At 52.6% G+C, this 12,500-nt stretch overlaps 1 protein-coding gene across 3 annotated transcripts in view; it reads left to right on the top strand.

Moving 5' to 3' along the window:
• LOC126576013 (unconventional myosin-XV) overlaps nt 1-12,500 on the top strand; it is a 32,568-nt gene that overhangs the window by 16,289 nt on the left and 3,779 nt on the right. For all 3 annotated transcript variants that reach the window (XM_050237074.1, XM_050237073.1, XM_050237075.1), the window contains exons 4-6: nt 1-1,670; nt 1,756-2,011; nt 2,102-3,210. The exon at nt 1-1,670 is cut by the window's left edge and continues 2,762 nt beyond it. In XM_050237074.1, coding sequence (XP_050093031.1) covers nt 1-1,670; nt 1,756-2,011; nt 2,102-3,210 — 3,035 coding nt within the window. The remainder of the gene's footprint in view (nt 1,671-1,755; nt 2,012-2,101; nt 3,211-12,500) is intronic.

The following is a 12,500-nucleotide window of genomic DNA, read 5'->3' as shown; positions in this document are numbered from 1 at the left end:
GGATCGGTAGCAAGTACCGTTCGGTCGATACGATCACACCGCTCAAGGAGCCACGCTTTGTGAAGTCGCAGTACGCAGGGAAACGGACGGCCGGTTCCCATTCGCTCAAGTATGCGGAAAAGAGCGAGTTCAGTGTCCGCTCGTCGGCCATGTCGGATACGAGTGAAGCGCCCTCGTTGGCCAGCCATGTACGGCGGGTTCGGGTACCATCGCAAGCTTCCGACGTCGATCAGTTCCTCGATGATTTGTTCAGCCCCGTGTTGGATGGTTCGCTCGATGAGCTTTCCGATGCACGCTCGCTAGCGGCCAGTATCCGTGGATCGACGGTGCGCAGTTGCGAACAGTTCGTTGACGATCTGCTGGCCACCGTACGGACGGATGGTTCGTTGACGGATTTGGAGCGTGGTGAAGTCATCGCCAGCGCCACCAAGGGTGGAACAACGCATCAGGCGAAAAATGCGGGCCCCTCAAACGGAACACCACTGACGCCAGGAAACTCGAGTGGTTCCTCCGCGTCCTTGCTGATGATGGGTTCCGTCAGTCCGGATGTGGTGATGCCCGTCTTCACCATACCGCCCGGTGTCGATAGTACCGCTTATCAGCAGCAGATGCAACGTGCCTTTCTCCAATCGGCCATGGCACAGAACATACAGATCCAGCAGCAACTGATCGCACAGAATCAAGCGCTCCAAACGCTACTAACACAACAGGAAGGTGGCCCATCTTCCCCAACCGGAGTGTCCCCGAAGCACTCGAACAGTTCCGGATCACCGTCGGCCGCCGGGTCGGCCAATATCACACCGAACCGTAAGGTGAGCGCGAAAGGTGGCCCGATACGATCCGATTCCGGAACCGTCACGGCCGTTCTGGCGCAATCCTCTTCCTCGTCCTCGTTCTCCGAGATGTTGCGTAACAGGAAGGATTCTTCTTCGTCGAATTTGATACCACCACCACCGCCACCACCGTTACCACCACCACTGGAGTTGAAGGATCCATTCGAGGTACGGCCCTTCCTCGATCCGTACGGACGCGCCAAAACCGTACGCATCGGTAAATGGCGTTGGCCACCACCGCAAGGCGTTACGGCGACCACGGAAACGGAGGAAACGTTCATCCAGTTCAAGATGACACGCCAGAGCAATCGCAAGACGACGCCACAGTCACAGCACAGCAGCACGAATCTCGATTCCCCACCGATCGGTTCCCCCACGAACGGTGGTGTGGAGTGGGAGGAGTTCGAGATCGATCAGAAGCTGCAGCAGGAACAGGCAGCGGCGGCTGCGGCCGGTGGTGGTGACGGAGCTAAGGGAGGAGGCCCAGCTCGATTGGCCAAGCGCAGTTTCGATATCGGTGCCGATCGGCCACCACCGAACAGTGTCGGTAAGCTGAAACTGAGCAACGAGATGCGCCAACGGCTCGAGCAGGTCACGGCTGGCCATTCCGTACGTTCGTCCAGTGCCAAATCGGATCGTCCGGAGCGTACACCGGCCAAGCTGGAGGACACAAGGCGGATGATGCTGGAGCAGCAACTCGGTGGAATGAATGCACCCGGTGGCGGTGGTGCGAAATCACCGAGTACGATGGTTGATTCACCCTCCTCGGTCAAGACCCAGGTGCAGCGTATGGAAGCGAGCAAAAAGACCAGCGCACCAGCCACAGCGTGGCCAACGGTATGTTCCGACGCCGTCAATCGCTGGAAATTACAAAATGAGTTCCGTTTTTTTACTTTTCGATTCGATTTCTCTTTTGTTTTAGGTTCTACCACCGGCACCTCCTGGTCCGGCACCACCACCACCAATCCGGCCACCGAATACTACACCACCGGCACCACCACCACCGATCCATGGACTCATTGCCGGTGGCCAGCCGCACCATCATCTGCATCACGCTCAATCGGAAATTCCGTCGTTTGTGCAGCGCCAGGAACGTGACACATTCGGTGCGAAGGATAGTTTCATGGATTCCTGGGGTCGTGCCGAGGCCGCCAAGCTGGATTTGGTGTACGAAACGAGTAAGTACCAGGATGACAATGTCCTAGAAAGGCGAACGAGCGAGTGAATAATTCCCTGTTATTTTTCCTTCCTTTCCTCTCTTCCGATAGGTTTCAAGAAGGAAATGATTATCGAACGAGAACGTTCCCGATCACGGTCTCGTTCACGTGATCGCGAAAACTTTTCCGAGTCCGTCTGGGATCGTTCGGAGGTTGAGGGCCCATCGTCAACGTCGAGCGATCCACGGGAGCATCGTGATCGCGACAAAGAGCGTGAAGCACGCGATCGCAACTACGAGCTTACGCAGCTGCAGCGTGAAAAGGAAAGCAACAAAGTGTTCCATCCAAGCTCGAACAAGCAGCAACAGCACCAGCAGCAGCAACAGATACAACAGCAACAGCATCACCAGTACCAGCAGCAGCACCAGCAGCAACAGAAACACTACATGGCCAACGCACAATCGAACTCGATCGCCACCTTCAAGACGCACATGGTGCAGAAGAGTGTGCAGGAGCGGGAGCGCAAAACATCGGCCGCCACCACCAACGGGTCCGCCTACAGTGACAAGATGGACGACGGGAGTCTAGCGGATCCACCGGCACCGGTACTGCCACAGCAGACGCCCTCACTGAAAGCACCGGCCGCCGCCTGTCTGACGTACAATCGGGTCAGCTGGACACTGCGCGTCCGGAAGGAGGTGTTCCGGCCGAGCGAAACCGTCACCGCACCGGCCGCACTCGATCTGCTCTTCAACCAAATCACGGCCGATGTGTTCGGGGTGACTTCCTGCATGCGAATATCGCCGCAGGAGAAACGGTTGGCGGTGAATCTGCTCAGTAGCCACGGCATAACGGCGAACGGATACTCGACCACCAAGCAGCAGCACGTGCGTGCGATCGTCAAGCGTCACGTGCTCGATATGGCCCGTGGATGGCCGCTGTACTTTGCCCGGTTGTTCGTGATGAATGGGTCGCCGACGATACAGGAGGGTACGCTGTTGGCCGTTTCGCATCTGGGCGTGTTTCTGGCCCACAAGGAGCCCGAGTTTCTCTCCATCCAGCGGGCGATCCCGTACGACGAGATACAGAGTGTGGCCACGCTACCGCGCCCCCTTACGCTGCAGCTGACGCTGAAGAACGGGGCGCGCATTGTGCTGCACGCGTCCAAGGCCAACGCCATCCAGGTGATGGTACAATCGTACCTCGCCGAGTACCGACAGGTAAGTGTCGAATCCGTTATGTTTTTTTTTTTTATTTACCAAAAGCCAAACGTGATCTTGACCGAGTCACGTTTGGTGGGCTCAAGATGACTTAAAGCTCCTTTTCTTGCGATCCACTCGGGGATACCCAAGTGGCGATTGTTTCAGTTTCGGGAATGCTTATGCGTGTTAGCTTAGCTTATCTTTTTACATTGCTTGCCGTTTTGTTTTTGTTGTTGTCGTTGTTTGCCATAACTGAACATTTGCTTTTCACAAAGTCTGCGGTTATGTGAACGAGTGAGTTATGGGAAATGGTTTGATAAGTTCAACCTTTTTTGCTCTTTGAATTCAAGTGGACATTGCGAGGTGTACAAAACCCGAATTTTAAAGTATTTTTTGGGATAATGTCATGATTTTCATTGTCTCTTTCGTTACATTTGTATCGTTATTATTAAGGAAGTTCTCGAGGGCCGCATCTTTATTAGAAGAACATTTTTTTTTGCGGTTCACCGTGTTGAAATGCTATTATTATTCTAATTGAAGCATTTCTAAACTATGGTTTGGTTTTTATGGGATCTTTGTCTCATCCTTCATCAGAGAATCGCCTGAAAGCTTATCAGAAAATCATGAAAGGCACATTGCTTAACATTGAAAAATACACAATAGCATTTGTTTCGTAAGAATTACAATGATAATCAATGACGCATTTATGGGGAATGTTAAACTCTAATCTATTGTAATAATTTATTCTACGCTGCATTCGCCAATTTAATCAAATTGAGAGTATTTTTAACAAACAACAAACACGAAATAATTTAAGCTTCTCTGCACAAAATGATTCTCAATCATGTTAGAACGGTCAAGAAGATCCGAGGGTTATAAATTTAATGTTGCTTATATATGCACTATATGTCTCTTGTGACTGGATGTGGTAGGCTTCATGATTGAAACATAATTAAACAACGACACATCACGGTCTATCCTCTAAAACAAGCAAAGACCACGGCAGGGATCATAATGATCTTACAACAAAATGCCTCAAGTGAGCTTTTAACATTTGATTGAAACAATCATGAATATAATTTGTCACTTGAAGAGATCTATAGTCGCCGATAAAATCAGGTCTGAAATGCTGAAAGCAGACGTGTACCTTAAGATAAATTTGCTTTGCACAAAATAACTGATTATCAAACGATAGTTGCAAATTGTATAAAGAAAAGAAGCTGGACATATCACGCGACAAACACTGAACGCTTTCCACACTTTCCATGCTTGCATGCTGGCGATCATCGGACCAGCGTGTTGAACCGATCGTTGTCGATCGCTGCATATCGCTGCTCTGCCAAACGCAAATGGATGGATGGCACTAATCATATTCCGCTCCCCTGCAATCAACCGGTTGCACCGAAGGCACATTTCAAATGCATCCACATTAGAAGCACGAATCCCGTTGATTATCCCAATGGGGAGAGAGAGAAAGTGATTATTTTTCTGCAATAATCTTGCGCACCGGAGAATCGCGGACCGGAGTAATTAACGCAAATGTTTATTCACTTTTCACCACACACATTTTGCGTCCGAAAACCACGTCCTCCGAACGGAACGGAATTGCTTTCGAATGCAACCGCCTGTGAAATGATGTTCCGCACCGTGTGTCCGCAAGGTGTGCCTGATGACCAGATTATATCATATCATCGGGGTGCGAGCTCACGAGACCAACCATGATGATGACGACCGTTGCATGTAAAGCAGATGCAAAACCCCCATTAGCATCACTAGCATCGCTGCTCTTCCTCCGTTCTCTTTTCGATCGATTGGTGTGCCGGTCATCGGTCACGTCTCACCTTGACTCGATCAAGTTCATTAACGATCGCGGCAGGTCGCGGCCTGTTGCCTGCTGCCTGCTGCTTATAAAATCGATCACGAACACGTAATGGTTGTCGAGAAAGTGTGTAATTATGCGCACATCCGTATTCCACCGTCGCAAATGCGTGATATCAGCGGTGGTATCGCGGTTCGGAAAACTCAACCATTAACAGCGATCGTCGATCGAGCGGGCAGGTTCATGTTAAATACGATCGTACCGTGTGGTGCCGTAATGGGCACCGCTGTCGTTACGACAGCTCGAATTGATAATCATTTTTGACGAATCCGACTCCCCAACAAGCCAATTACGTGGCCATTTGGAAATGAAAGGGACGAACGAGTGGCTACGTCGACGCGACGAGAGATCATCTCGATCTCGTCTCCCAAATCTCCCAAATTCGCAGTGAGCTAAAGTGTCGCTACTTTATCGAGAAGAGGGCTCCCCATCCATCGGCAACATTCACTCGAACAATTCGACAATTGGCTGGGAGAAATTTAGGGTCTCAAAGATGCCCCATATGGTCCCATCAGCGACGACGCCGACGAAGGCTATGCCACGCATCAGCGCGCGCATCTCCTCCCGATGGAGACCCGGATGGAACGATCTAGACCTCTCTGCCAACGAGCAGCGCATTGGGTTGAAAGCAAAGAAAATTCCATTTCCAACCGATCTGACGTCAGGGTGGGGAGGGGGTGCGCAGCAGAAAGAGAAAAATCGATGGCTACCGGTCATCAGCAGCACAGCAATCAGCATTGGCGGCCAATCACGCACACCAGTACGCAACAGCATCTGCTAGGCGATCGAGCAGCAAGAAACCGATCAATCGATCGAGAGAAATCATCAAAACCGAAGCACAAAACCAACAAATACCGGCCCTGCGCCACTAACTGGCTGTCCCCCGTCCCCTCCTCCCCCCTTTCGGGGGGCCGGAGTTCCGGAGAGTAGAGCAGTCCACATGTCTTCGGAAGATGATTGTGAGGAGCAGCGGGCAGAGGATCGGGCAAATGATGGAGAGCGTAGCGTTCGCCGCACAGTCCAGCAGCAGCTGTTGACGGTTTCTCGCTGGCGACGGGCACTTTCTCGTACCACTTCGTACCACGGAAAAGGGGAATGAAAAAAGGGGCGCAGAGGAGCAGCTCATAAAACAGGCGAGAGCTCCGGATCGGATCGTGCGGATCGCCCGGATAACGTGTGCGTCCGTGACGGATAGAGCGGACAAGATAAGCCCGGCGGCCACGCTACGCCACGGACCTGGCCGCGCAGTGTTTTGTTTTTAATCTGCTCCGCTTTTATTTTTCGAACAAAAAAAAAATCTTCCTCCAGCTCCACACATCCTTCCAGCCTCTCTCTCTTGCTCTCGCTTTATCTCGCTTCGGTTGTGCTCCCCATTTTTTTTCCCCAAATGTACGATCGTACAACGCCTAGGCTGTTGTGTTTTGCAACAGCACCACCACCACCGATCGATAACTTTCCACCGCGTAACGTCCCGTGCGCGTATGTGGAAAACTGGGCAGAGAAGCAGCAGAGAGAGCAGAGCATTAGGTGTTTTTGGCCGCGCTTCTCGGGTGCCGTACTACTTCCAATGGCGCGTCTGATGCACCAGATGCCCGCCGGGGGGGGGGAAGCTTTTTGTGGAGAGCAGAAAGAAGGCACGCGAGGAGCGAAAGCATAAAGAAAGAGAGAGAGAGAGCGGTAGAAGAGAAATGGCCCCCCAGGGGGGGGGGGGGGGGGGGGGGGGGTATGGTAAGACCCCAAGACGACTCATGATCATGGTGATCGCGAGAGAAGGCGCACTCGCCAGGGAGAGCGATCAAGAAAGAGTGGGCATACGATGTGGATTTGCCTCTTTGGAGCTCTTTGGAGGTACTTTTTCTTTTCATGGACCCCCCTTGAAAGCTACCTAGGGGCCAGCCAGCCTGGGTCTGGCCAGTGGCAGTGGAGTTCGCATTTGGCCTCCGCGGTGACCACAAGGCGCATTCCACAGTTCCAGTGGGACGTGCAGGTTTCGTTCAATACCGGAGTCAATCTGCAAACGTTCTGTGTTTTCCTTCAAAAAAGGGGAAATGCTTATGTGACGTCATTTTCTGTCGTGTGCTCAGCTCGAACAAGGACATTCGATCCTTTGGATCCTCTGTTTTGGATTAAACAATAAGGCGTTGCTAAGCATAGATCCTGCGTCAACATTGTGGTGCATGAAGTGAGAGTGATACGGTCGATCGTTGTGATGTTCGTCCTCAAAAAAAAAAGGGGCACCTCATCTGACCATCTGTAGGGTGTAGAGGAATGTACCTTTTACAGATAGCTGAGTTCGGTTGAAAAGAAATGATCCGTTATTGATAGTGAGGCGAGGCGCAAACTGGAAAATGGTGGTACGGATGGTGGTGGCAAGAAGATGCTGTTGCTGCTGCTGCTGAAGCACCATTCCGTGCCAGCAACTAACGGAACCCTAGCTCCATAGAAAGGGAGGGGGAGCCGGAATTGTTTTTGATGCTTGTGTGCGTGCATAACGCTGGCTGGTCAGCAGAAGGAGCATCCGATTGACCGATCGTTTCGTGCCGTTGCGACGGCCTAAGTGCAAAGTCTGGGGCTCGCTCCCTCCTGCTGCTGCTGCTGCTGCTCTCAGCCACCTGGAATTGGAAGTGTTGTCGGATAAACAGTTAACTTTCGTGTTGAATCACCGCAAATTAGCAAAAGCAGCGTGGTGGCCAGGCCCCGGGCGCAAATCTAAGCCATCCACTAGTAACCGTGCGGAGTGTTGCTGCGTGTTTTGTGTTAGTATCCCGTTTTGCAGTTCCGTCTTCGCCTGTGTCCGTGTGTGTTTTTGGGGGTAGTGGGATTTGGAAAACTCGTTCTGGCAATCGGTGCGCCGATCCTGCGCCGATCGGCTGCGAAAACCGGCACCAGCAGCGCACTAGCTGGCTGGCTGCCCCGGATGTTTGTGTTCCGTGTGCGTCGCCGTGTTGGCCGTTTGTGAAAGTCGACATCGTGTGCCCGGCAAACCGGCTGGAAGAAGTCAAGGTAGAGAGCAGAAACGATGAGCCTGTTAGACGATCGGCGCTCCGGTGGTCTCGAGACGCTGCAAAGTTCGTACAAGTGTTACGATGGCATACCGACACCGAGTCCGATCGGTGGTGGCGGAGGCGGCAGCACCGGTGCTACCGGTGGACGGCCCGGTTCGAACCAACAGCAGCGCGGCCACGGTGGTCCTTCGAACCGTTCACCCTCGCTCGACAGTCTGGTCGAATCGTTCGATCCCAACGGTTCCGATCTCGACGAACAGGACGATGACGACCAGGAAGAGGACATGGAGCGGCTGTCGGATTCGGATTCGATCGCGGAAATCGGACGCATCACCGGGCAGATACGGGTCGATGTGCACCGGCGGAGCGATCTGGAGGACGTGAAAAACGTGCAACCACTGGACGGTCCGGTGATCAAGGCGTTCCTGGAGAAATCGCACGAACAGTGCGAGTACACCAACTGTGGCTACCGGAAGCGGACCGATGGTACAGTGGACGACCAGGAGGGTGGTGGTTGCGAGCTGGACATTGTTTCATCCGCGATCGAGCATGGCCACGATGGGCGGGAGGCCGTGGAGGAGGAAGACTACGATGACAACCACAACAACAGCTCTAGCTCCCGGAGTAACCTCCTGCCGATGGCCACATCACCACTGTCCGGCCACTCATCGAACTCGTCCTCACCGGCAGCGATGGCTGGCCAATCGTCGGCGATCAACGATGGAGCAACGATTTCAAGTAGCAGCAGCAGTGCCAACGTCAACTCCCTTACCAGCAGTAGTGGCAGTGGTGGTGGTGGTGGTGGTGGTGGAACGATTTCATCCTCGCTGAAAAACCGCCGAAACAGTATCGCCAGTTCCGGTTCCGTGGGCCGGATGGAAACGATCATCGAGGAACCGATCGAACCGAAGGTTTCGGTGAAGGAGATACTGGCCCGCTTCGAGACACTGCGCGAAGCAGCCGAGGTAACCAGCGTACGTGCGTCAGTTTCTGTTGTCTGCTGCTCTTTTCTCCGGTGTGATCTGTGCGTGCGCACTTGTTGCCATCCCCCCCGCCCTGGCAAATAACAACCCGCCCATCGAACCCTGCAATTGTGCTCGATCGATTTTCCATTAGGCGAATGAGCGAGTGCAAGCGCGCGCGCGCGCGCAAGTTCGGGAATCGATCATTAAATTTCCATTACCTCTGCAGCCAGCCCCCCCCGGGGGCCTAAACGGGGACGGGGGGATCGAATCGATCGCGAATGGTGGCAATTTTGTGCGTAGGACGATCGCGCGTACCAACGATTTCACCCCTCTCTGCCTGTCGCGCAACCGAATGCTGAAAAGGTGCGAAAAGTGTACCTTTTTGGAAGACGACACCCCCCCCCCCCCCCCGGGCCACCAACTGTGCTTGTTGTGGGGCCGCTGGAAAAGCTCTCACGCATTTCTACAACGCGTTTTCCCTACATCGCTTCGCGATCAACGACGATCGATGATGATGATCGCAGCTGCAGGAGAGCGCGATGCCGAATGATGAGTAGCGTGTGATCGCGGGAAACATCATGATGATCGGCTTGCGGCAGGTTAATGCACTGCCAATCCGTGCGTCCAATCACACTTCGCCTTCGTGCGGTGTTTTGGGTTCTGTTTGCATACCGGGCGGCCTCATCGTCGATGGCCTCCAGGCCAGCTATTTTTGGTACTGCCTGGGGGCCAAAGGGGGGTGGGGGGAGAATTCAACGGACAGTGAGTTAAAGCACTCGCACCGCCAATTCCTAGCGGTCCCACCGGCAGCAGCGCCACTCTCGTGTCTTTGGGAATTCCGATGCGGCGCAAGGTTTTTGTTTGCTTTTTGTTAGCGCCGTTCCCTTGGATACCGTTGCTGGTGGTGGTGGTGGTGGATGGTGGTGGATGTAGCGATCACTTGGCATAGCGAGGTCGGCACCAGATGTAAATTTCTCAATCAAATCATCTTCCGTTAAGCTCGAGAGGAGAAGAATGGCGATGGCGCCGGCGCCGGCGCGGATCTCAATTCCACTTTGCAGGCGGGAGGGAGGGAAGGAAAACAAGCTACACAAGCTAATCGACCCCGATACTGTTACACACCTTATCATCCCGGGCGAGATCGCAACCGCAACAACAGACCGAAAACCAAACACAATCTCAAGAGGCAACATAATGGAGAATGGAGCATAAGTGAAGAGGAAGGAGGAGGAAGCGAGGTGTTGCCTTTTTCCCTCGGAATGCTCGATTCTTTTCTTGTTGGGGGCCCCGGCCCCGGCCCCGGCCCAGGGGTGCAAATTCGACGACTGGATAATGATGATGGTTGCTTCTGGTGCGAGGATAAAAATGGCGCCTGCCGTGTGCCGTTCGTGGTTACTAGATGTGACGTAACGCGAGCGCATAGCCTACCCGGCCTACTCACTATCTCACCGACGGTGGCGCTTTGGAAAATTCCGGAAAAATCGTGCATGTGCCCCTCGGTGAAGGTCTAGCGACGCACCTAGCGACGCGTAGCCAGCCGCGGACCGTGTAGATAGCGAAAAATGAGGACACGACCACCGCAAACCCCAATGGGCGGCCACCCGCTGATCGCCGCACCGTGGTGCAATATTTGGAAAGTTTCGTTTTAGTTCGTGGAGGTTCGTGGAGATTTATATTTATTTATTCGCTTTTCCGCGCCACAAAACGCCACCCCATGCACCCTCACGATCGCGCGTATGCCCTGTTTGCTTCTCCCAAATCGGTGACAAACGGATCGCCCGAAGGGGGTGGAGAGGGGCGGATGGAGAAAAGCGATGTGCTTTCCTGCCGAGCCCATAAAATGACGATGAGTCATCGTCGTGTTTTCCATCGTCCATCGACCGAGAGGAGAAAAGTGATTGTAAAGCTCAAGCGCTCCTTCAGCTGGTTGGTTGGTGATCCTCAAATGATCGTTGAGGCGAAATTTTCATCATTTCCTCACCGCCCGAGGGGCACGGGGGAGGGTCACGTAGGTCGTGGTTTGTTGCGCATTTCACTCACTTCTACAACCTGAGCCACCCTAAAATACACGTTATACGCGCTGAAATGCGTTCGGTGGTCGACGGTTGTTATAAAACTTTTCACTTCGACCGCTTACAACGCAAAGGTTTGCACCGTTTGTGCAGCTTTCCGTGTGCGTGTTTTTTTTTTTCATCCTTTCCATGCATTCGATCGGGTGAGCGTAATGGATGGAGCTTCATCCTCATCGCAATCATCGGTATGGTTAAGGTTTTTTACCGATTTTCCTTTAAACTACTTCAGCTGCCTCGGTTTTTCCTCGTTTACCGTGCGCGTTTCGTGGGTTTTTACTTTTCTAACGTGCCGTGATGACATGTGCTGTCGGTGGATTGGATGCGACTCTGGATATTAAGGTATTTGTTGGATGGAAAACACGAATCGAGCTTACGAAACACGCCAGCTTTCCTACCAGGCGCTCTCGAATTTTAATTTCCTAATTCTTCTCCAAATCCACTCACCTGCTGCTTTGGCAGGGGTGGAGGACCGTTTGATTGGATCGCGAGTGGTTCGATCAACGCACCACGCACCCGGGCAATCATTATGGCAATCATCACTCGACCGATCGATCGATCGATCATTTGATCGTTCGTGGGATGAGATCTTGTCACCGTCTAATGGCCGCTAATTAGTGTGCGATCGACAGATGAACCGCGATTGCGGTTTTTTTCAGTCGAGAAATTAGCCGTGCAGCGGAAGGAGGGTGCATACCGGTGATACCGGGACGCGATATGCTTCGGTGACGATACCGCCGACCGCAAGGCCCGCATTTGCATAACTCGCTGGGGCACGACACGGGCTTTTTTTTATGTAATCTGGGTTGCAAATGGAGCGGAAATTTGGGTTCGGGGTTGGATAGGGCCACCGGTGCGGCCGTCATCGTTGTGGGCAAATGAAAATGAGGCAATCTCCAGGGTCCCGGGTGTTCCGGTGAAAATCTGGAGTTAATTGAATGTTTAAATAAACAAGTGTTTGATTTATGGGCAAATGTGTATAGCGCCAGCGTAGTGGTGGTGGCTGCTTTCATCCGGTGCTTTCTGCTTGCTGTTGGGCTTCTCTCGCTTCCCCGCTGATGAAAGCACAACAGCTTAAGCCAGGAGCGGAGTGTGTGTATGGTCATAGCGATTAGCTACTGGCACCGTTGACGTGACATATGGTAGTGTTTCACAATCTTTTGTTGAAATTAAAAGGAGACTTAAAGATGAAAATGAAATATCTTGAAACATATTTCACGGAAAAGGCGGGTTTTGTAACACATCTTCTAAGCATATTGTACTTAAAGCAGTCTGCAACCTCATCCAGACGTTTGTAAATTGGTCGATTGGTGTCAATTCTTAACAGTTCTGCAGGCTCTTTTCGCGATTAAGATGTGCTCTAAACGAATAATGTATCATCAAACAAACC

Source organism: Anopheles aquasalis, chromosome 3 (genome assembly GCF_943734665.1).
Source record: "Anopheles aquasalis chromosome 3, idAnoAquaMG_Q_19, whole genome shotgun sequence".
Classification (NCBI taxonomy): Eukaryota; Metazoa; Arthropoda; class Insecta; order Diptera; family Culicidae; genus Anopheles; species Anopheles aquasalis.
Note: the sequence above shows the minus strand (reverse complement) of the source record. Positions and strands in the feature narration are given on the sequence as shown.